The sequence below is a fragment of the Myxine glutinosa genome, chromosome 5 (genome assembly GCF_964187855.1).
Source record: "Myxine glutinosa chromosome 5, kmMyxGlut1.1, whole genome shotgun sequence".
In the NCBI taxonomy this organism is placed as follows: Eukaryota; Metazoa; Chordata; class Myxini; order Myxiniformes; family Myxinidae; genus Myxine; species Myxine glutinosa.
In genome coordinates, this window is record NC_136265.1 from 72,731,082 (window position 1) to 72,756,984 (window position 25,903).

Consider the following 25,903-nt stretch of genomic DNA (forward strand, 5'->3'; position numbering starts at 1 on the left):
CAGCCTCGACTTGCCAGGCCGCAGCCAAACACGCCCGGGCAGGTCCAGACCCGCCTTTCCAAGGCTCGCCCTTGATACCCGGGCATGCCCGGTATAGCTTTTGCCGGGCAAACTTCCCGACATAAATGTGTATATATATTGTTGCCCGAAAAACGGGCTTGTCAGAATACCTGAGCTGTTTTGTTTCAATAAAGCAACTCGGACGAATTCCGTCTTTGGTCGCGTCAATTCTTTCGACTCGCGTTGGAGCGCAGTTCCTTCACATTCATGTTAAAGCTGCATACAGAGAAACGATCCCATATATAAAGGGAGGGATGCTTTGCGCCTCCCTTGATATTCACACATTTCTTAAAAGTATATTTCTTAAAACCCTACATCTAACTTCTTTAAGCAGAAAACAAAATAGATTTGGAGGGTGTTGGAGACATAGAAGATTGTGTTGTGTGTGGACATATTAAATAATGTCTCGTGCAAGAGCAACCTGATGGGGATGGGAAGGGTAACAACCTGATGTGAAGGGTAACAACTTACCAGTGCGGTGTTGGTGAAACAACTGAACAGAGGCGTATGGATGAGCAAATGGGCACAGAGACGATCATGCGCAAGAAATGAGCAACTTTGTCATAACATAGCAAACCCACGCAAATTATACATCAAAATGGTTTATTGAAAAATACTGCGAGTGTGAAATCAAACATACAATAGGAAAATGCAAATTCTTGATTTAAAAAGGTGCACACACTCTGTTCATTCTCCAATTATTTTACTTTATAAAAATCTCTCACCTGTTGTAGCTCAACAAGCTGTCTTTAGGAATACCGTATCCCGCATCATGGTAGGATTGCGTACCACGTGGGTAGCATTTGAGTAACAGTAACACAGGTTTTGAAAGCAGAGTTTGTATATGAAGGTGTGGAGCTCCTAGAGCTGCATTCTGAGAAAGAGGAGACAATTCCCAGGCTCCCCCATCCCTCCAAAAAGGTTGTATAAACACGATAAACAAAACAAAAAAACGATGTCATACGGTCGCCGGAACGTTGACAATCATTAGCAATGTGTCTCAGGACCAGCCCGGTCCACGTCGTTCGTCCAATCTTCAACTGTACTTCTATCCAATGGTCGATCCCTCTCTCCCTCTGGGCAGCAGTCCTCTGGAATAGTCTGCATTGCTCCAATCTGTGGCCATCCTTCGATATGAGGGTGCGGTCGATTTCCGGTCAGTTGGCCAGGAGCAACGGCTGTGGAGCGTGGCGGCACAAACGACGGCGAATGTGCTGGAAATGACAAGTTCGTGCCCTGATGCATTATGGGATTGCGGTGAACTATGTGGAACGGAGCAGAATCAACACTGTTCATCTCGGCCTGTAGAAGGAGCCAGGATCATATATGAGGGAAGGGATGTAAAAGGAGAGGATGTTGAATGGCACAGATACAAAATTGAACAAGTAAAACAAGAGCGAGAATTGCTTTGCAATACATGTCCCCTACCGGTGCCATGAATGTTTCTTAGCTTTAAAACACATTTTAAAAATCGATGAAATGCACTGAAACTCGACCTTGTTCTGCAACTTATCATAATAAAGCCATGTACCAAGTTTCAGTTGAATATGTTAAAGGGTATGGAAAAAATGTGCAGAAAACCACAGGCGGGACAGACAGACGGACAGAGCGTAAACATATAGTCCCCTCCAGGTAGTGGACTAATAAGAGAGAGATCTCCACAGGACACTACCTAAAATGAACAGAGCACAACTGGCAGGTGGATTTTGTATAAAATTGGGCTGACATCTATTTAACGCCCACTAAAAGCAATCGCACAATGAAAGCAAATCAGTTTTTGAAGAAAAGCTGGTTACGTACGGGTAAAGCGAATGCTTTTGCCTTGTTTTCATCATGTCGTTTGTCCAATTTCTTGTCCTGCAAGTAAAAAAAAAGAAGTTCATCAACAATCTCAACCGAACAAGTTTGACAAATACCACCGACCCACTCCGAGAAGGGTTAACAAAATGAAGTCGCGTTGACATTTTAAAAGAGAAACCCCATGCGAAACCCAAACACCTTCTCACCACAAAATGCACCAAAACACTGAGTGGTACCCAAACGACGAGGGAGAAAACGAGAACAGAACCAACAATGTTGTCAGACAGGAACTTGCCTGGAAGGAGTAAATAAAAATTGAATCAGAAAAATTTTGGTTTGGCACAAAAAAAAAAATGACTGCACCAGACAACATCCGTGGAAATTTCCGGAAGGAATAGCTCGGCTGCGGAGCATACATGCACGGGATATGTCCGACGAAAGAAGCTACGACAGTGGGTTTTCCAAGCGGATTACACCGACGATGAAACTCGGGAGACACGGAATGAGCAAATCCATGCTGCGAGGATTACGCAAAGGTTAAGGCACGGATGACTCACCGAACGTGTTGATATCGAGTTTCTCAATGAACTCCCAGAATCTCTCCACCAAATCCTGCACCGTTTTGTCGCAAGTACCCTGGAAGAAATGCAATTCTTTACACAGCGCTGGAGGTGACGGCAACAGCACAAGCATCAAATTGGCAGGGAATGTGCATTATCCTGCCAAAGGTCATGGGACACCCTCCCAGCACCCCACTCCGAACTGAGAATTTCCCAAGCGCATGTTGAACCGGCACAACTATAATATCGATAGACTAGCAGAAGTACCCAGCGTTGCCGGGTGGGGGAGGGGAGGGGAATGGGGTAGAGGGGGAAGGGGAGGGGAGGGGAACGGGGGGCAGGGGAGGAGGAGGGGGAAGGGAGGGGAGGGAAGGGGGAGAGGGGGAAGGGGAGGGGAGGGGGAGAGGGGGAAGGTGAGGGGGAGAGGGGGAAGGGGAGGGGAGGGGGAGAGGGGGAAGGGGAGGGGGAGGAGGGAAGGGAAGAGGAGGGGGAAGGGGAGGGGGAAGGGGAGGAGGAGGGGGAAGGGAGGGGAGGGAAGGGGGAGAGGGGGAAGGGGAGGGGAGGGGGAGAGGGGGAAGGGGAGGGGGAGAGGGGGAAGGGGAGGGGAGGGGGAGAGGGGGAAGGGGAGGGGGAGGAGGGAAGGGAAGAGGAGGGGGAAGGGGAGGAGGAGGGGGACGGGGAAGGAGAGGGGAGGGGGAGGAGGGGGAAGAGGAAGGGGGGAAGGGGAGGAAGGGGGGGAAGGGGGAAAAGGGGTAGGGGGGAAAGGGGAGGTGGGGATGGATGGGGGGAGGGGGAAGGGGGAGGGGGAGGGGAGGGGGAGGGGAGGGGAGGGAGAGGGGGAGGGGAGAGGGAGAGGGGGAGGGGAAGGGGAGGGAGAGGGGGAGAAGGAAGGGGAGAGGGGGAGGAGGAGGGGGAGGAGGAAGGGGAGAGCCAGTCAACAATGACGTTGCAGTTCTCATGGTAGGAGAGCAGTACAACAATCGCGTATAATGTTCCTCACTGAAATGCGCTTAGTTAAATATGAATAAAAAACGCAATCGCTTCTCGCTCTGAATTACGTGCAAATGCATGACGGAAAATCGCCATCACCCAGCATCGAGTGCCAACCAAGATGGCGCCCGGTAACTACATCTCCACCTGTGTGGTGTGAATTGCAATGGTCATTCTATATATTTTCAGTTCAATGGTCTGGCGGCGAGGATGGAACATCACGTGATCGCTCTGAGCGAATCAGCGAGCTGCTCTGGCACAGGCTGAGATTCAGTGTATAATGTTCCTCGCTGAAATGCGCTGAGGTAAATATGAATAAAAAATATGGATCTCGTCAAATATTTTTAGGTAGGCCATGTCCTTCCCAGGCTCAATGGCCATGTCTGTGCCAAATATCAAGTGTGTGAGCCTCTCCGTTTAGGAGTCTATAGGTAACACACACACAAACTGTGTTTTATTTATATAGATAAGGTATAAATAATCAGATTACAGTCACACCACTTCGTTGTTGGAGCACAATGTAGCAGGGGAAGGAGTACATGGCATGTCAATGAGGAATGATAATCGGCTGTAAGGGTGGGCCTGCACAAACATTTTGGCCACTCCCAAATCAACTGCAGAGACCAATCATCAAGAAATGGAGGGATACAGGCAACTTCAACCACGACTACTCATCTAATCGGCTATAGATCACCATGAGAGAGTAGAGATCCTTGTGACCGATTGGTTAGATGCAACAGATATTCAAAGCATTGTGATGCGAGGAAAGAGTTCAAGTAGTCATTGGAATTTCAGGTAAGAACCAGTAGTTTGTTCAGCTCTGCATTCCTTGCAATACCAGGGAAGAGCAGTTGCATGCGAGTGTTTCATCAGTGTGGGCAATGTATGTAATCTCGTGTGGCGTGGTGCAAACAACAATCGTATTGGGGCCACAGAATGTGGAGGCGGTTTTATGGAACGGCGAGGACCTCTCCCTGAAGGGAAACGTGTATGCTGCATGTGAGAGAAGTGTTATGAATTATGGGAGCGAGACATGGGGAATTAACGTAGAGCAGCAACGAAGGCTGGAAAGGGTGGAAATGCGAATGGTTCGGTGGATGTGTGGAGTATCGTTGAGAGAGAGGAAGACAACTGATGAATTGCGAAAGATGATGGGAATAGAGCCTGTGATGGATGCTGTGAAGAGGAACAGGTTGAGATGGTTTGGTCATGTGTTGAGGAAGGATGAACGTGACTGGTTGAGAAGAGTGATGGAAATGAATGTAGAAGGAAGTAGAGGACGGGGAAGACCGAGGAAGACTTTGCTCAAGATGGTGGAAAAAGAAATGCGGGCAAAGGGGGTTAAACAAGGAGAGATGCAGAAAATAGGGCAAAATGGAGAAGATTGTCACGGGGACCGCAAGGCTAACCCCTGCTCTAGGAGGGAAAATGGCCTTAAAATGCCTGTTGTTGTTATTGAGGACCTTAAACGCATTATTTATGGTTGATGGCAGAGTATGTGGGATGTGTTGGAACATCAATTACAGGCTCAACAACAATGAGCACAAAAAACAAAAGAACCGAAGAATTGCACCACGGACCAATTAAAAATGGGCAGCAAATGCCCAGGCTGTGATTCGTGCTCAGCAAGGCCCGACTAGCTATAAAATCAGTATATGAGAAGGCTTACCAGACATCATCAACAAAATCGTATGGCCCATCACTTTTGGTACAACAGTGTATATGCACAAATCGATAGAGATACCAAAGGCTCAATGTCACAGCAATATGACCACATGCTCCAGGATGCTCGACTGCGTCTGTAAATGTTGACGTCACAGTACCTTCCCATCGCAGAAGCCAACGATGCACGGTTTTCCATTTGGAAGGAACATGGCATCACCGTCAGCACGGATGTAAGGTGAGCACGTTCCGTTGGTTTCACGGCAGCACACCTTACAGGAGTTTCCAAGATCTGCAGCGAACATGTTATGCCATCACGTTAACTAGAACGGCATTCTTCGACGTCGCGACATCGGCCGATATGTGTCCGCCCACATTATAACATCATTATACATACTTGTACAAAGTTTGATTAAATCCCCTCAGCTGTTCTCAAGTATCACATTTTTACCTGTCATGACCTCTGACCTTTGATGCAAAAATCTAGTCAGTTAATCTGCATAATTTATGGCAGAGTGGCCATACGGAAGCCTCTCCTCAGTGAACGACACATGAAAGCCCGCTTGGAGTTTGCAAAAAAGCATCTAAAGGACTCTCCGACTGTGAGAAACAAGATTCTGTGGTCTGATGAAACCAAGATTGAACTGTTTGGCTTCCGTCTGGCCACTCTGCCATAAAGCCCAGATCGGTGGAGTGTTGCAGTGATGGTTGTCCTTCTGGAAGTTTCTCCCATCTCCACACAGGATCTCTGGAGCTCAGCCAGTGACCATCGGGTTCTTGGTCACCTCTCTTACCAAGGCCCTTCTCCCCCGATTGCTCAGTTTGGCCGGACGGCCAGCTCGAGGAAGGGTCCTGGTTGTTCCAAACTTCTTCCATTTAAGAATAATGGAGGCCACTGTGTTCTTGGGAACTTTCAATGCAGCAGAAATTTTTTTGTAGGCTTCCCCAGATCTGTGCCTCGACACAATCCTGTCTCTGAGCTCTGCAGGCAGTTCCTTCGACCTCATGGCTTGGTTTTTGCTCCGATATGCATCGTCAGCTGAGAGACCTTATATAGACAGGTGTGTGCCTTTCCAAATCATGTCCAATCAATTGAATTTACCACAGGTGGACTCCAATCAAGGTGTAGAAACATCTCAAAGATGATCAATAGAAATGGGAGGTACCTGAGCTAAATTTCAAGTGTCATAGCAAAGGGTCTGAATACTTATGTCAATGTGATATTTCAGTTTTTTCTTTTGAATAAATTTGCAAAACTTTCTAAAATCCTGTTTTCTCTTTATCATTATGGGGTATTGAGTGCAGATTGATGAGGGCAAAAATGAATTTAAACGATTTCAGCGTAAGGCTGCAACAACAAAATGTGAAAAAGTGAAGGGGTCTGAATACTTTCTGAATGCACTGTATGTACACTACATGACCAAATATATGTGGACACCTGAACATCACACATCTCATTCCAAAATAATGGGAATTTGTATGAAGTTGATCCCCCCCGGTTTCTGCTATAACAGCCACCACTCTTCTGGGAAGGCTTCCCACTGGATGATGGAACATTGCTGCGGAGATTTGCTTAGATTCAGCCACAAGAGCATTAGTCAGGTTGGCACTGATGTTGGGCGATTAGGCCTGGCTCGCAGTCGGCGTTCCAATTCATCCAAAAGGTGTTCGATGGGGTTGCGGTCAGGGCTCTGTGCAGGCCAGTCAAGTTCTTCCACACCGATCTCAACAAACCATTTCTCTATGGACCTTGCTTAGTGCACGGGGGCATTGCCATGCTGAAACAGGAAAGAGCCTTCCCCAAACTGTTGCCACAAAGGTGGAAGCACACAATCATTTAGAATGTCATTGTATACTGTAGCGTTAAGATTTCCCTTCACTGGAACTAAGGGGCCTAGCACGAACCATGAAAAACAACCCCAGACCATTATTCCTCCTCCACCAATCTTTACAGTTAGCACTATGCATTCGGGCAGGTAGCGTTCTCCTGGTATCCGCCAAACCCAGACCTGTCCGTCAGACTGCCAGGTGGTGAAGTGTGATTAATCACTCCAGAGTCCAATGGTGGCAACCTTGACACCACTCCAGCCGACGCCTGGCAATGCGCATGGTGATCTTAGGCTTGCGTGCAGCTGCTCAGCCAGGGAAACCCATTTCATGAAGCTCCTGACGAACAGTTGTTGTGCTGACTTTGCTTCCAGAGGCAGTTTGGAACTCGGTAGTGAGTGTTACAACCGAGGACAGAATTTTTAGATGCTACGCGCTTCAGCAATTGGCGGTCCCGTTCTGTGAGCTTGTGTGGCCTACCACTTCGCGGCTGAGCTTGTGTTGCTCCGAGACATTTCCACTTCACAATAACAGCACTTATAGTTGACCGGGGAAGCTCTAATAGGGCAGAAATTTGACGAACTGACTTGTTTGAAATGTGGCATCCTATGACGTTGCCACGTTGAAAGTAACTGAGCTCTTCATTATGGCCCATTCTACTGCCAATGTTTGTCTATGGAGTGTGTCATGACTGCATGCTTGATTATATATACCTGTCAGCAATGGGTGTGGCTGAAACAGCCGAATCCACTAATTAGAAGGGGTGTCCGCATACTTTTGGTCATGTAGTGTATCTATATATATATATCGTCCATTTGATCGTTTTTGCTTCACAGATTGTTAATACAAGGTTTGTTTACAAACAGGGATGTTCATTTTATTCTGCAGGGGGAACGTCACACTGCCAGGTGGCAGACAGAAGCATTAAAGTAGAAACCAATTCCCCAAAACTTGCCTTTTAATTTGAATGTCTGAATGAAAAAACAAGACATGAAAACACCAAAGCAAGTATGCTTCATGAAAGAACAAATCATAATTTTGGATGGTTTGTGTTTAATCCTCCAATACCATTTTGGAGGCAACGAAGGGGCGTAGGGCCCTCAATTTGGCCAATAGTGGGGAGGGGTGTATAGGATCCAAGGTTGCCAAAGGAGGAGCAGCTCAGATGATAATTATGGGTGACCTCACCACTGCAGGCACAGGATTCCAGATGAACAGTCTCACAGAAAGGCTGGCATTGACCACCCTGGCATCGGCCATAATCCATGCACTTGGTGTCGTTAACAACGGGAGTAGATTCAGGGCAGCGCTCACTTTTCCCTGTTACGTCAAACAAACGCGATTGAAGAAAGGAGAAGGGGTGGGGGGAGCGATGCAAATTCTGAGGATACGAACAAACTTGGAATGACAAAATGGAAGAAATTAGAGTGGTAGAAATTGGGAAATGTGTGGGAAATGGAGGAAGAGCATTTGGAAGAAGAGCTTGAACGATCTGCACCACGTGTGGAGTAACATACCATCGCAGTACGCCGGGGCCCTGCAGATTGCTGGAATGGCTTGTTGGCAAAGCTTTCCTTGAGGCTCAAACAAGCAGTTGTTACAACACTGAGAGTTCTTGTCACTGAGAGGGTAAGTCAACGAATTAGGAACAGAAGTCGTTGGAACTTTCATTGCATCAAACCAACACCCACCCAAATCAGGTGATTCTTTTATATAGAGGCTCATAAAAGAGGTACACAAAAATGATCTGCAGTAAGTAAGCCAACAAAGGATTCATAGAAATACGTGGACAAGGGATGTCGAGACAAACAGAAAGAGCGAAGGGCAAAAGGGATTACCTGTAAGTACCGGGGACAAGTTGCCCTTTTGAAGATGTTCAAGGGCAGGATTAGGTTTATGCAGGTAATTAGCTCCATCATTAAAAGAGTAATGGATGGCAGAAAGGGGACCAACAAGAGGTGAAAACAGACAGAGGCAGGCGACCAACCGACAATTCGAGACACGTGGGGTTTTGGGCACAACTACCAAGAGTGCCATCGGGAGCCCAGACAAGCAGCCGAGACCCCACTTGGAAAATCCTTAATCGCTGGTTGTAACCAAAAATGTAGTAGACAATGGCCTCCCTCCACTCCATGCACCAGCTTACTTTTAACATCTCTTTCTGTTCATCGGGAGATTTGTTTGTCATGTCGGCGGAACACCTCTTCAGCTTTTTGATTTGATGCAGAACTCTTTCTCATAGTCAGGTTGAGATCTTCCATATTGGAGAAGCTGCAGTCTTTATTCCTGCTCGCGTGGCCGCATGGAATTCAGTCTCAGTCTTGGAGGTGTTTTTGTACCTTTATTGTCTTTCTGTACTGATTACAACAAATCGTGGTTACTTGCTTCTACATCTATGGGTATTGCCAACGACGGCCTGAGATTTAAGTGCTGTTTCATCCACGAGTGCAAGGTGCAATTTAAGGAGCCCCAAAATGAACGAGAACAACACTCTCCGGCATCACGACGTCGACCGATAATCCTCCACCCACATTATGACATCATTAAAATATTTGTACCAAGTTTGATTAAAATCCGTTCAGCTGTTCTCAAGTTATCACATTTACCTGACATGACCTCTGACCTTTGACTCCAAAATTTAATCAGTTCATTTTTACATCATTATACATACCAGTTACCAAGTTTTAATTGAACTCCCTTCAGCTGTTCACAAGTCATCGCATTTTTAACTGACATGACCTCTGATCTTTGGCCTTTGACCCCCAAATATAACCAGTTCATCTTTACATCATTATACATACCTGTACCAAGTTTGAATTAGATCACTTCAGCCGTTCTCAAGTTATAGACCTATTACAGATTTGACCTTTGACCTCTTGACCCCAAAATCTAAACACTTCATCTTTACATCATTCTACATAAGTGTACCAAATTTGGTCAGAATCCCATCACTGGTTCACAGGTTATTGCAGTAACAGGATCTTTACCTAACATGACCTCTGATTTTTGACCTCGTGACCCCAACATCTAATCAGTTCATCTTTAGCTCATTATACATACCTGCACCAGATTGGACTAAGATCCCTTCAGCCATTCTCAAGTTATCGTGGTAACGAAAACCTATCACGGACGGACGGACAGCCGGACGGACAACCTGAAAACATCATGCTTTCGGCGACGAACAAATCTTCAAGGACAAGGTCCAAGCCAGCATTTAAATGCTCTTCAGTCAGCATTAAATCTTCAGTCAATGGCCTACAACAGACTACCAGACGCAGGTAACCAGGTTGGGTGTGTGAAAAGGAGAAATTGACTCGATTTTGTTGAAGATCCGGACCTGGATACTGGAATTTTCTTAAGTGATTCTTCACTATTGAGAGATACAATATACGGCACGTTATCTCAAAAATTTACAGATTCGGACAAAACTTTGGGAATTAGTCGAGTACGTGATAAAGTCATAACAAGTGATACAAAGTCATGTACAGACGAAACAACAGTCAAACAGATTATAATCATCGGCCTATCAGTGGGTTACAAAACGTAAACTGTTCAGCCTGGAGGAGGTATGCGCTTGACCGAGTGCTGTTCTCGTTTCTTTTGTTACGAACAATGGATGAAAAAAAAAAATCAAGGATTTTCCAGAGAGTCAGAGAGATTATTGATGAATATTAAGAGTAGGACTAGGCCCAGCACACTGCTTTGGGGCACTCTAGCCTTGACAGGGGGTGACCGGGGTGCCCGTCTGTACGTCTATCCGTGTGAGAGGTGTGTGTGGCAGCTCCATTACAAGCCTTAGACACTGTAAAATAAATTAATTAATAAGACCTGTAAAATAAATAAATAAGAATAAATAATAACCGCCATGCTTGAAAACAATAAAAACCTCACCAATCAATGTCCTCGTCTGTGTACGCTACCTGCACTGACTGGTGGGCCTCAAATTGCAGTCTTTGGTGCAGCACGCATCACCCTCACCAAATGCCATCCCGGAGTCGCACTCCTCACCAGTCTCGACGCGCCAATTGCCACAAAGTTGGGGCTTGCGTGCCTCGAAGCAGGCGGGGGCTTTGGCAAGCAATGTAGCAGAGATTGCCCGTTTTGAGCATGGAGAGAACAACTGCAATAGAATGGGCACAGGTAGTACATCAATTGCCGATCCGTGCAAGAGGGATCGCTGAAACGACAGGCGGTTGTGGGGGAGGGGGAGTGGGGAGAATAAGGCTCAGGGATTTGCTAACGATCACGTGATTCGAAAAGGCCTACATAAACTATATTATATGAATATGAATGAATGATCGTTTTAAGGCCATTTTCCCCGCTAGAGCTGGGGTTAGCCTTGCGGGCCCCATGACAATCATGGTTCCCTGTTTGAGGCAATGTTTTTATGGCCGGATGCCCTTCCTGACGCCAACCCTTAGTCGCCTCTTACGATGCGCAGGGTACCTATTCTAAACCGGGGTACACACCGGGATCATTCATCCCAGCAAGCTGGTACTCAATTTGCCGACCTCGGAAGGATGACAGGCCGAGTCAACCCCCCTGGCGTTAAGTCGGCGAACGACCGGGATTCGAACCCAGGATCCTAGGATCCCAAGCCAGCACCCTAACCGCTAAGCCAACACCAGGCTCGACATAAACTATATTAAACGATAAAAATTAACTCCCAAGGAAGTGCAGCAGAGTGTGCTCCGTCAGTCATCAATGCGATCAGTACAATGTCCATCTGGCAATAATTGGATGCCATGGGGGAGTAAACCAACCAAAACAATAGGCCATCGAAACAATACAGGAGGGAACTAGAATGGCACTCGGTGGAGAGTATCCCTCCGCCAGGCTGAACAGTTTACGTTTTGTATCCCAATGATAGGCCGGATCTGGATTCGGACCTGAACCAAAAATCTAAATCGGCTTGTTCTTATCACCAAACCAACTCATCCACCAAGTTTAGTCATAATTCGTTCATAACTTTTTTAAAATATCATGAGATATCGCTTTTCGCCCGATCTCTCAATGGTGAAGAATCACTTTAAAATTAAATAATTCTGGTATCCGAATTCATATTTAGATCTTCACTTCACCAAAATATAATCAATTCTTTCTCGTCACACACCCAACCTGTCCACCAAGTTTCGTCCGAATCCGTCCACAACTTTTTGAGATATCCTTCTATGTATCGTTTTTGGCCCCATCTCCCAATGGTGAAGATTCACTTTTAAAATTATACTAGCCGGATCCGGATCTTCACCAAAATTGAATCAATCCTTCCTCGTCACATACACAACCTCTGCACCGAGTTTCGTCCGAATCCGTCCACAACATTTTGAAATATCCTGCTGTGTATAGTTTTGGCCCTATCTCCCAATGATGAAGAATCACTTAAAAAATTATAGTAACCGGATCCGAATGCAGATCTTCACCAAAATCATCATTTCGTCCGTGTCACATACGCTACATCCCTGCCAAATTTCGTCCGAATCCGTCAACAACTTTTTCATATATCTTGTTCACAGACAAATAGACAGACAGGGGCGAAAACATAACCACCTTTGGTGGCGAAGGTAAATATTCAATTAAAAAAAAACCAAAAAAAAACCACCTTTAGAGGCCATTTTTCCCCGCAAAGCGGGGGTTGGCCTTTTTCGGGAACCGTGGTTGTTGTTGTTTTTCGGTCCGCTTTTTGAAGCAATGTTTTACGGCCGGATGCCCTTCCTGACGCCAACCCTTTTTGCCGCCTTTAACGACAAACAGGGAATTACCAGTGAACTGGTACTCAATTAGCCGACCTCGGAAGGATGACAGGCTGAGTCAACCCCCCTGGCGTTAATTCAGCAATCGACCAGGATTCGAACCCAGGATCCTTGGATCCTAAGCCGGCACCCTAGCCGCTAGCCCAACACCAGGTAAATATTCAATACAGGACGGAAATCAACAACTAAACGACAGATGGAAAATTATGTGCAAAATGCAGAAAAAAAACCAAAAAACAAAACAAAGAGGTCAACCATGACAGGTCACCGATCCGACGCCTTGCCTCAAAGGGCGTACCAACGATGATACGACTGTGCGGTTAGTATCTAACGCCCGAAGAGATTACCTTGTACTTCGCCCCACAAAATGCTAGTTAATGCAAACTAAGACCAAATATGGATGGGTATTTCACCTTGTTGTTGGGATGATCCCCACTGACGGCAAACGGGTACATGACATACTTCCCACCATCCTCATCTGATGGAGCACAATTCTCGTTGTCATGCTCTGCACCAAAGTTATGACCAAATTCATGCGTGGTCACGAGGTCCGCTTCCTGGGCACATCATGCAGGAATAATAATTAAGAGAGAACGTCCTTCAAAAGAGGTCAAAAGAAGGAACCTGTGGGAGAAAACACTGGTAAAGCGGCCTATCTGCACCTGATCTCACCTTTGTAAGAATAGTCTTTCCGTAATTTTTTGTACTCGTAAGCCCAGTCTTGAGGAAAATGACCTTTTTCAATGTTTTGTTTCTGAACCCTGGTAGAAAAAGAAAGAATTCATTTTGGTGCAAATCTATTGCTGCAATTTTCAGTGTGCTCCTCTATGGAAGCTAATGGGGCTGTGCACATTCCACGTCACAAGGGCATTCGACTACAAGGCACCTGGACAGCAAATTCCTCCAACATTCTTCTCCTTGTAGGATCCGACGTATGCCAAGCCAAGTGTTCCCTGATCAAAATCCTGATACGTGAAAAGATGCGCAAGACAAACGCGGCTGACATTATCAGCGATGTCCTGGCTGAATTGCTGTTTGGTCCAGGAAAAGAGAGACAGAAAGAAAGAAGACAGCAGTTCATCATCACAAGTTTTGTTGGGAAGGCAATAACATAAAAAACGGAGGCCAATCTCAGAGATTCCTCGCGGATCAATCGAAACGTGGCCAAAAAAAACCAAAACAAGTAAAGATACATTCAACATACACCGCCCCATGCCAAATAATTAAATATCCTACAGCGCGGCATTGCCAGGGCAATGTCATAGAGAGTGCATTGGGAGGGAGAGGTGTACAATAATTGATTAATTGCATAATTAAAATCAATAAAAGATTGTCATCAAATATTCTCTTAATCAATTGGCTAATAGCATAACTAAACCACTAGTGCTTCATCCAAAGATGTATCTTTTAGAAATTTAATTGAATAAGTCATTAATAAAAAATTAAATAATTAATTGATTAATCAATAAATAATTAATCGATTAAATGATTAATCAATAAATCAAAAATATCCTTTATGGCCACATCACATGGTCACTGTCATGTCCAAATATTAGCTTCCTAGCTCAAAAGGTGCCTGAGATATTGCCCAGATGAGAAAGAAAATAAATAAATAATCATAAAAAAATTAAATAGTTAATCAGTTGGCTAATAGAATACATAAACCACCACCATTTCATCCGAATCTGTAACTTGGGAAAAAATTAATTAATTAAGTCATTCATCAAATAATTAAATAATTAATCAATAAATCAAAAATATCCTTTACAGCCAGATCACTTGGTCATTGTCATGTCCAAATATCAGCTTCCTAGCTCAAAAGGTGCCTGAGATAATGGCCAGAAGAGAAATAAAATACATAAATAATTAATAATGATGAGAAATAAATAATAATCATAAAATATTAAATAATTAATCAATTCGCTCATAGAACACATAAACCACCACCATTCATCAGAATCTGTAACTTAAAAAGAAAAAAAAATTTAGTCATTAATCGAATAATTAAATAATTAATCGATTAATTGATTAATCAGTAAATCAAAAATAGCCTTTGCAGCCAAATCACTTGGTCATTGGCATGTCCAAATATCAGCTTCCTAACTTAAAGGTGCCTAAGATAATGGCCAGAAGAGAAAGCAAATGTATAAATAATTAATGGATAATAATTAAATAACTCATCAATTAATTGATTAATCAAAAAACAAAAAATACTGTTTTGACAAAGTACTTGCTCACTATTGTGCCGAAATTTCAGCTTCCTAGCTCAAATGATGGCTGAGATATCGACCGGACAAACAAACAAACAAGAAAGCAAGAAAACAAACAAACAAACAAACAACCAAACAACCAGAGTGAAAACTGAGTACTCCCTTTCAGAGTGCGTCATTGCCGAGCCCCCTTCAGTGCCCGGCAATGACGTTTTGCAGCGCCTGGAGATGGCATAGGAAAGGTGCGGTGTACAAAAAAAAAACCAAAGAGGTCAACCATGACAGGTCGCCGATCCGCCGATTGTAACCTCAGACATCGCAGCGTAAAGTGGTGTGTCCGGACCATCCCCAGCACAGACTGACGGACATACCTCCAGCAGACGTTTCACGTCCCAGACTTGCTTGTTGGGCATCTCTGTGCCATTCATGTTGTAATGGAGCTTTCCTTGCTCCACGGTTGTCGGTGCATTATGCACGAGGATCTAAAAAACACGCCAAATGATTCGGGATCACAGTAGTAGTAGTAATGTTGTGGCAAACGAACTACTGTTGCGTGGCACAAGGCCAGAGCACTATTGCACACCGTTTAGTCATTCATTTGAATACCATTAGGCCAATATGGGCAGAAATTTAGGCCAATATGGGTAGGGCAAAAATTAACATTTCCCAGTAGGCCAATATGGGAGACAGACGAGACATAAGGAAACGTCACGGTTCGAGTTATTGTTTTGGTGCGACAACAACAACAACAACAACATGCATTTTAAGGCCATTTTCCGTGCTAGAGCGGGAGTTATCGAGTTATCTGCACTCCAAATGGAGTTTTGGTGCGAGAGGCTCGGAAATCAAAATGCGATTTGGCATCCACGGAATGGTGGTCCAGCAAAACCCAAAAGGATTTATAATACACATCTCACTAATCGATCAAAGGCGGATGTCAGACGGTGTGCCAGAAAGATTTGCACCTGTGAGAAAGAAGGGGAACAATCACTCATGAGGAACTTCGACGCAGGAATAGGCCATTGAGTCTATTGTCCTTGCGCAATGGTTACCACCATATGGCTGTTTGTCCACGCTCCATTCTTTTTAAATGCAGAGCATCAAGCAAGGAAGCAGCACGTACCGTTTTTAAAGTCGGCGGTACGACCCAGCCGAGATTGTAACCTCAGACAGGAAGCCCCAACCATTACACCACCAAGTAAGAAGCAAGTATGCGACAAATTTTGTTTCCGTAGTTAAGGATAGTCATACCGAGAAGTTGGGAAAAATCTGGACAGTAGTAGCAGTCGCAATAGTAGTAATAGTCGTCGTAGCAGTAGGAACCACCTTTAGAGTCCATTTTTCCCCGCAGAGCGGGGGTTGGCCTTTTTTGGGCACCGTGGTCCCTTTTTTGAAGCAATGTTTTATGGCCGGGTGCCCTTCCTGCCGCCAACCCTGTTAGTCGCCTCTTGCAACACACAGGGAATCACCAGTGAACTGGTACTCAATTAGCCGACCTCGGAAGGATGACAGGCCGAGTCAACCTCCCTGGCGTTAATTCAGCGATCGACCGGGATTCGAACCCAGGATCCTAGGATCCCAAGCCGGCACCCTAACCGCTAAGCCAACACCAGGCTAGTCGTAGTAGCAGTAGCAGTAATCGTAGTAGTAGTACTAATAATAGTGGTTGTAGTAGTAATAGTAGTAGTAATCGTAGTTGTATTAGTAGGAGTAATAGTAGTAGTAGTTGTAGTTATAGTGGTTGTAGTAGTAATAGTAGTAGTATTAGTAGTAGCAATAGTAGTAGCAATAGTAGGAGTAGTAGTAATAGTAATAGTAGTAATAGTAAGTGTAAGAGTAGTAATAGTGGTTGTAGTAGTAATAGTAATAGTAGTAGTAGTAATAGTAATAGTAATAGTGGTTGTAATAGTAATAGTAGTAATAATAATAGTAATAGTAATAGTAGTAGTAGTAATAGTAGTAATAGTAATAGTAAGAGTAGTAATAGTAACAGTAATAGTCGTTGTAGTAGTAATAGTAGTCATAGTAATAGTAGTAGTAGTAGTAATAGTGGTTGTAATAGTAATAGTAGTAATAGTAGTAATAGTAGTAGTAATAGTAATAGTAATAGTAGTTGTAGTAGTAATAGTGGTTGTAGTAGTAATAGTAGTAATAGTAATAGTCATAGTAGTAATAGTGGTTGTAATAGTAATAGTAGTAATAGTAATAGTAGTAGTAGTAGTAATAGTGGTTGTAGTAGTAATAGTAGTAATAGTAATAGTAGTAGTAATAGTGGTTGCAGTAGTAATAGTAGCAATAGTAATAGTAGTAGTAATAGTCGGAGTAATAGTAGGAGTAGTATTGCCATTTTCATTTTAAACAAACTATTTATAAACAAGTATTTCACATAACCAGGCGAGTAACATCAACACACTCATTGAAAAAACAAAACATCACAGTGGAGTATGTAATGCTTGCTGTGTTGCTTTACCTCATCTATCTGTAAGCCATAGCCCTTGTCGAGTTTGTTGTTCCAATTCGATTCCTTGTATATGATATCCACACGGTCAATCAGCCCAATCTACTCAACCGGGAATAAACACAAAGTTCCTTTCAATCGGGAGGCAGAGTTGTAAAGATGCGAATCGAGTAGGCAAAAAACATTCGGTGGTTGGGAAGAGGTATTTATGCAGGTACAGGTATTTCAGAGGGTGAGGATGGGTTTAACACAGACAATGGGCAGTGACAAAAGCAATTATCGACACCGACAGCAACACCGCTACCATGATGGGGAACGGACCTGTTGAGACGGAAGAAAGAATAGCCAGGGAGAGATAGACATTGACAAACTTTTTGTTAGTCTTTTCTTGTTTGAGTGCAATTACTATTCCGAGGCTGTTCAATCCCTCCTCCCTCCATACAGAGCTTCAGGTTGACATTACAGTTTCATGTCAGCTCCCGATCTATATTTGTGAACCTTTCCATTCCCATTAATCGACTTCAATTCACCCAACAGTTTGTTTTCTATCCCACTGTTAGGCCGCATCTGGATCCGGACCTGAACCAAAATCTAATCATTTCGAAATTGTCATATACCCAACCTGTCCAACAGGTTTCGTCTGAATCCATCCACACCTTTTTGAGATATCCTGTTCACAGACAAACAAACAGACAGACAAACAGACAGTGGTGAAAACGTAACCTACGCCTACCTTCGGCAACTGAAATTTAACACTGTTGAAGAACACAAGCTCTTTGCTCAAACTAGAGGGAGCATGACTAGGACAGCGTGGGATGACACAGCAGGTGAGGGAACAAGAGAAACAGATGTTGGAGCAGTTCGGAGATACAAATGACTCGAGTAAAAGAGGAGGAGGAAACAAAGATCAAAGGAAGGAAAGAAAACAAGTCTCTGTACTCACGAGGTAGTTAATGGTAGTGGCTTGCTTGGAATTGCCCATCTTCTGGAAGAAACGGAAGTCCGCTACAAGGAGCAGGCGGCAAGTGTTCCTTGCAGTAGAGCGCTTTCTCCGCTTCTTATCTGGCAATACAGTGGTTGCTATGGTTTTTATTGTTTGTTACAGCTTCGCTCTTGCCAAATATTCATCCAAAATCGACTATGCAGGTCAATCTAGGCAAAACGAGCCCTTCAGTTGAGACTCGCGGTACATTGGTCTCGTGTTGTAACGCTCTTTTATTAATTTGACCAACGAAGTGAACATCTTGCAATGCAGTGAATAATCCATTCAATTGGATGGGCGAAGCAAGTAATGCTTATTAAAAATTAAACAATGCTTTTAAAAAATAATTAAATAATGCAGGGGGATGTGATCCGATACTCTGCATTGGTGAAAAGACCAATTTAGAAAACCAATGGAAATACCCATCAAGGACGAGTGATGGGATGGGATTTGAAAGGCCATAGGACAAAAACCCCATGATGGAATGACGTCAGAATTGCTGCCCACCTTGCCGACGCACCCGTAGGGGATGAATGGTGAGACCTGATAGTCCAAGAGGGCCGTAGACCTGATGAATTGGCACCAGAAGCATTCCATAATGGAATGTTGTGATGTCATCCAGCATGACAAAAACTTCAAGAAAAGTCGACTTTCATAATAGCCGGGCCGAATGGAATAAAGAGGCATGTTGCAAGTAAATTTCGATGGAGTAAGCAGACTTGTAATACGTTGTTAACCTACGAAGTTTGGTGATAATGTGCAAAGCTGTGAGAAAGGAGATAAGAAACAAAAATTTAGACAAAGATAAAAGACAGTCACTTTTAACACAACAGTTGGTCGTGCAATATCCTGTCGTAGCCTCCATTCTTTCGTTTCCTGTCACGAAGCTGATTGATTTAACAAAAGGTACCGAGAATAACCAAAAACTACATTCAATAAGAACGGCACGCGGTGGAGCGCATACCTCCAAAAGTATGTTTTTTGTATCCCACTAATAAACCGGATCTAGATCCGGACCTGAATCAAATTCTAACCGACTCGTTCGTCTAACTAATAGACCACATCTAGATCCGGACCTGAATCGAAATCTAACTGGATTGTTCGTCGAACTAATAGACCGGATCTAGATCCGGACCTGAATCGAAATCTAACCGGCTTGTTCGTCTAACTAATAGACTAGATATAGATCCAGACCTGAACCAAAATCTAACCGGCTTGTTTGTCTAACTAATAGACTGGCTCCAGATCCGGACCTGAATCAAAATCTAACCGACTCGTTCGTCTAACTAATAGACTGGCTCCAGATCCGGACCTGAAATGAAATCTAACTGGCTTGTTCATCAAAACTAATAGACCGGATCTATATCCGATCCGGACCTGAATCAAAATCTAACCCCTTTTTGTCTAACTAATAGACTGGCTCTAGATCCAGACCTGAATCGAAATCTAACCGGCTTGTTCATCTAACTAATAGACGGGATCTAGATCCGGACCTGAATCAAAATCTAACCGACTTGTTTGTCTAACTCTAACTAATAGACTGGCTCCAGATCCGGACCTGAATTGAAATCTAACTGGCTTGTTCATAGAACTAATAGACCAGATCTAGATCCGGACCTGAATTGAAATCTAACTGGCTTGTTCGTCGAACTAATAGACCGGATCTAGATCTGGACCTGAATCGAAATCTAACCAGCTTGTCCGTCTAACTAATAGACCGGATCTAGATCCGGACCTGAATTGAAATCTAACCAGCTTGTTCGTCTAACTAATAGACCAAATTCCAACTTCTTTCCTGGAAGTCCTTGCAGTGTCCATATGTTTTATACCTCTCCCACCTCCACCCAAGCCCTCTCCCTCCCACAGTTCTCTCGATGTCCTTGCTCTCAAATGTTGTGCTTGTGTCCGTCCTTCCCCCCCTCTCCCCCATCTTGTCTACCGCTTCCCTTATTTTGTGTTTTGTGTGTCGGTTTGAATTTTTGTGTGATGAATTTTAGCTCTTTCACGAGCCTCGATCTTGTATACAAAAAAAAAAAAAAAAAAAAAAAAAATCTAGATCCAGACCTGAATCAAAATCTAATGGGCTTGTTCATAGAACTAACAGACCAGATCTAGATCCGGACCTGAATCAAAATCTAACGGGCTTGTTCATAGAACGAATAGACCGGATCTAGATCCGGACCTGAATCAAAATCTAACGGGCTTGTTCATAGAACTAATAGACCAGATCTAGATCTGGACCTGAATCTAAATCTAACCGGCTTGTTAGTGTCACCTAACCAACTCATCCACCAAATTTCAACCGAATTAATTCACAATTTTTTGAGATATCGTGCTGTCAGCCCCATCTCTCAATGGTAAAGATGGAAGAATCACTTTGGAAATTAAAAAAATTATTGTATACGGATGCAGGTTAGAATCTTAACAAAAATCGGATCAGTTCGTTCTCGTCACAAATTCAACCTATCCACCAAGTTTCATCTGAATCCGTCCATAACATTTTGGGATATCCCATCCACAGACAAACAGATAGATATGGAAACCTTCGGTGGTGGAGGTAGTAAAGTAATTCCAATTAAAGTTTTCAGAAAATAAAAGAAGTCTGCTCTAGAAGGAAGGAAAAGACAGATTTTCAAAGCAGCCAGCAAACATTACATGAACCTTCCCCCACCCATGAGGCCAGACTCACGGTCCTCCGGTCCTCCACTCCACCCCTCCACCACCCCTCACCCCCAACCAGTGATTAATACTATCGATATCTGATGAAATCTATCGATATCTAATCTAATTTAACGTGGCTCACACATTGATGAATCACCCAGCCTGTGAAACAGGTAGGGCAAGAGCTTGGTACCATCGGACCTCAACCCATATAAAGGGAAGCAGAGGAGGACAACTTCTATGCAGGGCATTGGTTCTACCAAAGCAGTTACCTGGCTAAGGTTATAATCCTGGATGGGTCGTCATTTCGATAAAGGATACTCGACTGAGTATGGCAAGAATTTGATATTCAGTCAGGGTGTTCGCAATAGCTCGCCTACTCTCCATGAATATCACCATAGGATCTTTTCCGTCCACCAAAAATATCATTAAACCACATGAAACGTTCGTTGCAAGTTCCGCCCCTCTCTCCATCAAGAGGGCGTGGGGCAGGAGCAAATTTGGGGCTAGCAAAGCAGGTAAATTTGAGTTTATTCCAGTGAGATCCGAAAAGCCGAGAGTGGTGGAACTCGTGTTGTCCAAATAAGTGTTGTGTGCATTTTTATGGAGAAACCAAATCCGAGATCGTTGTTCAACAACAATGTATTACCTTCGTCCTCTCGCTTTTCATCAAATACTGTAACTGGAAAAACGTTGGTCATCGTGGAGACGGGCTCCACGTTGCCACAGAAGCGAAGGCGATCATTTCCTCTTGAAACTACATCGGACCTTTTGTACACTATGACGTCTCCTTCTGGATGCTGCGACTGAACATTCGACGGCCAATCCGCGACGTTCCGTAGTCGCCATAGCGGCTGAAAAAGACAACAACGGACAACAAGCTGACGGCTGCAAATGTGTCGTGTAAAATCCCAAAGGAATATAAAATCTCTGTTATCATGGTAACACAGAGGTATGTTGCTCTTTTATATATATATATATGCAGACAACAGGCCACTACTAGTTATAATCGCCAGATTAGAAAGGGACACACCAGGAATTGGCACACCAGGACACACCAGGAAACAACACTGGTCATGAATATGGTCTCTTTTTTTGGGACTCCATGTGGGAGTGGTGCTGGGACTCCGCAGCAAAAACTCGGTTCCGATCCGGCTCGGTAATTTTGGAAAATATTTTCCAGGTTGTTTCTGCCTTGGCTCGGAACTCGGATAAGTTTTCAAAAAATGCTTTTTTTTTTAAAACACGTTCGAGCCTTGTGGAAAAGCTAGAATCTAGCATGTGTAAATCGATAGCATCGGGAATGCATGGCCTCCATCTAAGCTGCGTTGACAGGGACAGCACTGCTCGTATTAAAATACAATGATGTCCCATGCAGTGAATGATGGTGATGAACGAGTTATGCGATTGTGCAAAGTTTAATTCCATTCCTTTCATCCTATACGCTACTGTGCACATATATATATCTATATATATATATCTATATATATATATCTATATATATATATATATATATATATATATATATGTATATATATATATATATATATATATATATATATATATATATATATATATTGTAACGGTTTTGAGAAGTGTAACGAATTTGAGAAGTGTAACGGTTTTTGAGAAGTGTAACAATTTTGGAGGAAGTGTAACGAATGTGAAAAGTATGGTTTTGTTATGTGTAACACCCTGGTAATGTAAATAATGGTCGCAGCCGTCCTCCTAGTTAATTCCATGAAACTTACACGCAGGCCACGATATATCTTTTTAAATAGTGTATTTCCTTATTCTATGTAGGCTAAATATGTGTTTCCCACTAGACTCTGCATTGTACCAAACGAAATAAGCGTAGGCCCTTTCAATTTCCCCAATCATCTCCGCTCTCCCAAAGTTCCTTTCAAAAGCGGTGCGAGTGGTGTTCAATCCCGCAAGCCGCCATTGCCCATGTGCTAATCTCGGAGAAGAAAGGCGTGTCTCCACCTCGTCATAGAGGGGAGGAGTGAGCCAACCCCACTTGGCCAATCAGCACCGCGGTGAGCGACCCGGTAGGCGTGCCCTCGCAGCCGGCGGCTTGATTCCGCCCCGAGTGATAAAAGCGACTGTAAGGGACTGCTTCACCAGATGACCTGGGAGATGAGCGAAGAGGTGACATACGAGAGGAGCGGTGAGCGGTGAGATGCGAGACGCTCCAAGCGAAAGAGGAGAGGTACTCGGAGAGGAAACCAGCTTTGGAGAGACGCGCTGAAAGGAGGGAGACGGCTCCACCAGAAGGAGAGGAGCAGGTGTGCCCGAGCCAGCGCGTGACGTCTACAGCATCGGCAGCGGATACGCGACGGAGGGTTTTCCCGCCAAAAACGCGAGGAATTGAGAGCTGCTGCCTCCGACCCTGCCTCCCTCTCCAGCAATCCACCTCAAGCCCTACCTGCCTGCAATATCCCCCGTGTAAGTGTGAACGTCGTCTGTCCTACTCGTTGTCCTGGGGTTAAGTAAATTGAATAGTGTAAGTTAACGATTCGCTGTGTGATTGCTTCTTCCATCCATTGCTTGTGTGTGTATAATAAATCTGTTCTTCCTCCGTACTCTGTCTTCTTCTCTTTTTCCTTCTCTTTCGGTCGCTTTAGAGGTTTCCCGATTGAATATCTGTGGTGCGATCTGGTCAACGTCGGGTGGAATCGGGCCAATTGGGGATCCTGTAACGGTCGCGGTTGGACCATCCGCTCGGCCCATCATAACATCTAAACCGCGTCTGTAACAATTGGTGTCGAGGAGTGAGATCGGACCCGAAGCGCGCTTAACGCGCTCAAAATTACAAGCTGCCGAAATTTATTTTGTTTTATAAAACCCGAATTTTGAGATCGCGCCATGGACAATCAAGGCGATCGGATGTCGGTGGGAGAGATAAACAGGGTGGAATCGACCCAGGACCTCGGGGAAATGTATGGGGAGGAAAGGGAGGAGGAGAAAAATGGCAATGTGGTTGCGGAGGTTTCAGACGCACAAAATGGCGCTCTCGCGCACGTGGTTGAGGGGGCCACGGTCGCGGAACCAATGAGCGCGGCCCAAATACAAGCCTTCATGGCCCAATTCATGGTGGAAATGCAGAAAAAAAACGACAGTATGGAACAAATGGAAAGCAGAATGATGGGGGCCCTTATGGGGCAAATGGGGGTAATGGGGAACCGGATGGATGCTCAGAGTGAGCAAATGGGGGCAATGAGGGACGAAAGGAGGGCTAACAGTGAGCGATTGTTAAACAAAATGGAAGCAACAACGAACAGAATGGGTGACCGCATGCAAAAATGTGGGGAGACCATGGATCGCATGGTGGGCGAAAGGGTCCCAGGGGTGCACGAGGAGGTAACGCGGGTCGAAAAGCGCTGGTTGAGCGAAGCGGAGGAAAGCACGGGTACAATGACGGGGGTAGAAATCGCGACCCGGGGTTTGGAAAAGCCGGCGACCGATGAGGTAGAGGGAATTTTATTAAAGCCAACGGTCGTCGAGGTGAACAAAGAAATTATGGGTATAGTTGAAATTGGAGAGACCGGGGACTTAAAGTTAAAAGAGCAACAATCGGAGGAAGGAATGGAAATTGCTCAAAGTCTAAATGCACATCCTGATGCCGTACTTGCTAATCCATATAAAGATTTGCAGGTTTTGGTGCAGGGAGGAAGAAGAACCCCGAAGGTGAGACGTGCTGTGTATTGTGCGGGGAGATTTTGTAAGAGGATGTTTGGCGACAAAAGAATTTTCGCGCGCTTGGGATCGAGGAGGCATCCGGGCGTTGGTGAAGGGTCCCGTGTGAGTGGAAATGGCACGCGTGTGGAAAAAAAGTGTGCGTCGGCGAGTGGGTGTGTTATAAAGCGCGAGTGTGATACCGAGTGCGAGCGAGAATGCACGTCGGGGTGTACGGAGTGTGACACGAATAGTGAGTTGGTGATGGCGCAGGTGTGAGAGGGCACATCGGAGCGCGAGTGTGAAACCGAGTGCGAGCGAGAATGCACGTCGGGGTGTACGGAGTGTGACACGGAGAGTAAGGTGGTGGTGGAACGTGTGCGAGAAAGCACACCTGAATTGATGGTAGCGCGAGTGTGGGAGAGCCCATGTGAACGCGTTAGTGGGTGGATGCCAGAGTGCACGCCCATGGTGAGTGTTACGGAGGACTTAACGGAGGAGAGGTGTGGACCAAAGTGTGCGCAAGAGTGTGCGCGGGAGGTGTGGTGTGTAACAGGGAGAGCGTTGGTGGAATGTACGGACGGCGTTGGAACGCCAGGTTTTGTGAGGGTGAAAGGGGTAGCGTATGCGTGTGAGCATGCCGGTGAAGCATCGACGGTAACCGGGTTAGTGGTTAGGGCGACGGATAGCCGATGCGAGCACTCGGGGCGTGGGGTGCTTTGTTGGGTGCGAGGCCCGGCGCGGATCGATGCTGCGTCGCTTCTCTTCGAAGCGTCGTTGCCGATTCGGGCTTGGCCCCGCCCCGCACGGTCGAGTCCGGGCCTTGGCGGGCGAGGCGACCGGTCCGGTTCAAGGGCGAGTGGGAGGAAGCGGAACGGTGCCCCCTCGTGGGGACGGGGTTCCGACCGGGGGAGATTGAGCCATCGGGCCCGGGACCGCAAGGTGCCGCGCCGAGACGGTGCGTGGAATCTCGGCCCAACCAAACCACCTCCCTTGAACCGAAAGCCGGACGGATTCAACCTGCAGGCAACCAAACCACCCGAATTCATTGCTCGGCTTTACGAACCGAGTTTAATGATGTCACGACGCACCGAGGCTAGGATATAGTGGACTGTGATGATGGTGATAGTGATAGTGATAGTGATTTGATACGAAATTTATAATAGTGGGTAGAATTGGCAGTAAATGAAAAAAATTTTGAATTGGTTGGAATTTGGACGAGCAAAATTGGTAGTAGGACCTCCCCGATGTGGAGGGATGGCAAA

At 45.1% G+C, this 25,903-nt stretch overlaps 1 protein-coding gene across 4 annotated transcripts in view; it reads right to left on the reverse strand.

Moving 5' to 3' along the window:
- Window positions 1-646: 646 nt before the first annotated feature.
- Window positions 647-25,903, reverse strand: part of LOC137427454 (disintegrin and metalloproteinase domain-containing protein 17) — a 62,982-nt gene continuing 37,725 nt past the window's right edge. For all 4 annotated transcript variants that reach the window (XM_078778185.1, XM_078778186.1, XM_078778184.1 and 1 more), the window contains 15 exons: window positions 21,610-21,814; window positions 18,261-18,379; window positions 17,330-17,419; window positions 15,231-15,341; window positions 13,536-13,680; window positions 13,322-13,410; window positions 13,063-13,206; window positions 10,820-11,019; window positions 8,417-8,520; window positions 8,088-8,219; window positions 5,234-5,364; window positions 2,418-2,496; window positions 2,067-2,155; window positions 1,861-1,917; window positions 647-1,362 (listed from right to left, as the gene is read on the reverse strand). In XM_078778185.1, coding sequence (XP_078634311.1) covers window positions 1,048-1,362; window positions 1,861-1,917; window positions 2,067-2,155; window positions 2,418-2,496; window positions 5,234-5,364; window positions 8,088-8,219; window positions 8,417-8,520; window positions 10,820-11,019; window positions 13,063-13,206; window positions 13,322-13,410; window positions 13,536-13,680; window positions 15,231-15,341; window positions 17,330-17,419; window positions 18,261-18,379; window positions 21,610-21,814 — 2,010 coding nt within the window. In that variant the 3' untranslated portion in view covers window positions 647-1,047. The remainder of the gene's footprint in view (window positions 1,363-1,860; window positions 1,918-2,066; window positions 2,156-2,417; window positions 2,497-5,233; window positions 5,365-8,087; window positions 8,220-8,416; window positions 8,521-10,819; window positions 11,020-13,062; window positions 13,207-13,321; window positions 13,411-13,535; window positions 13,681-15,230; window positions 15,342-17,329; window positions 17,420-18,260; window positions 18,380-21,609; window positions 21,815-25,903) is intronic.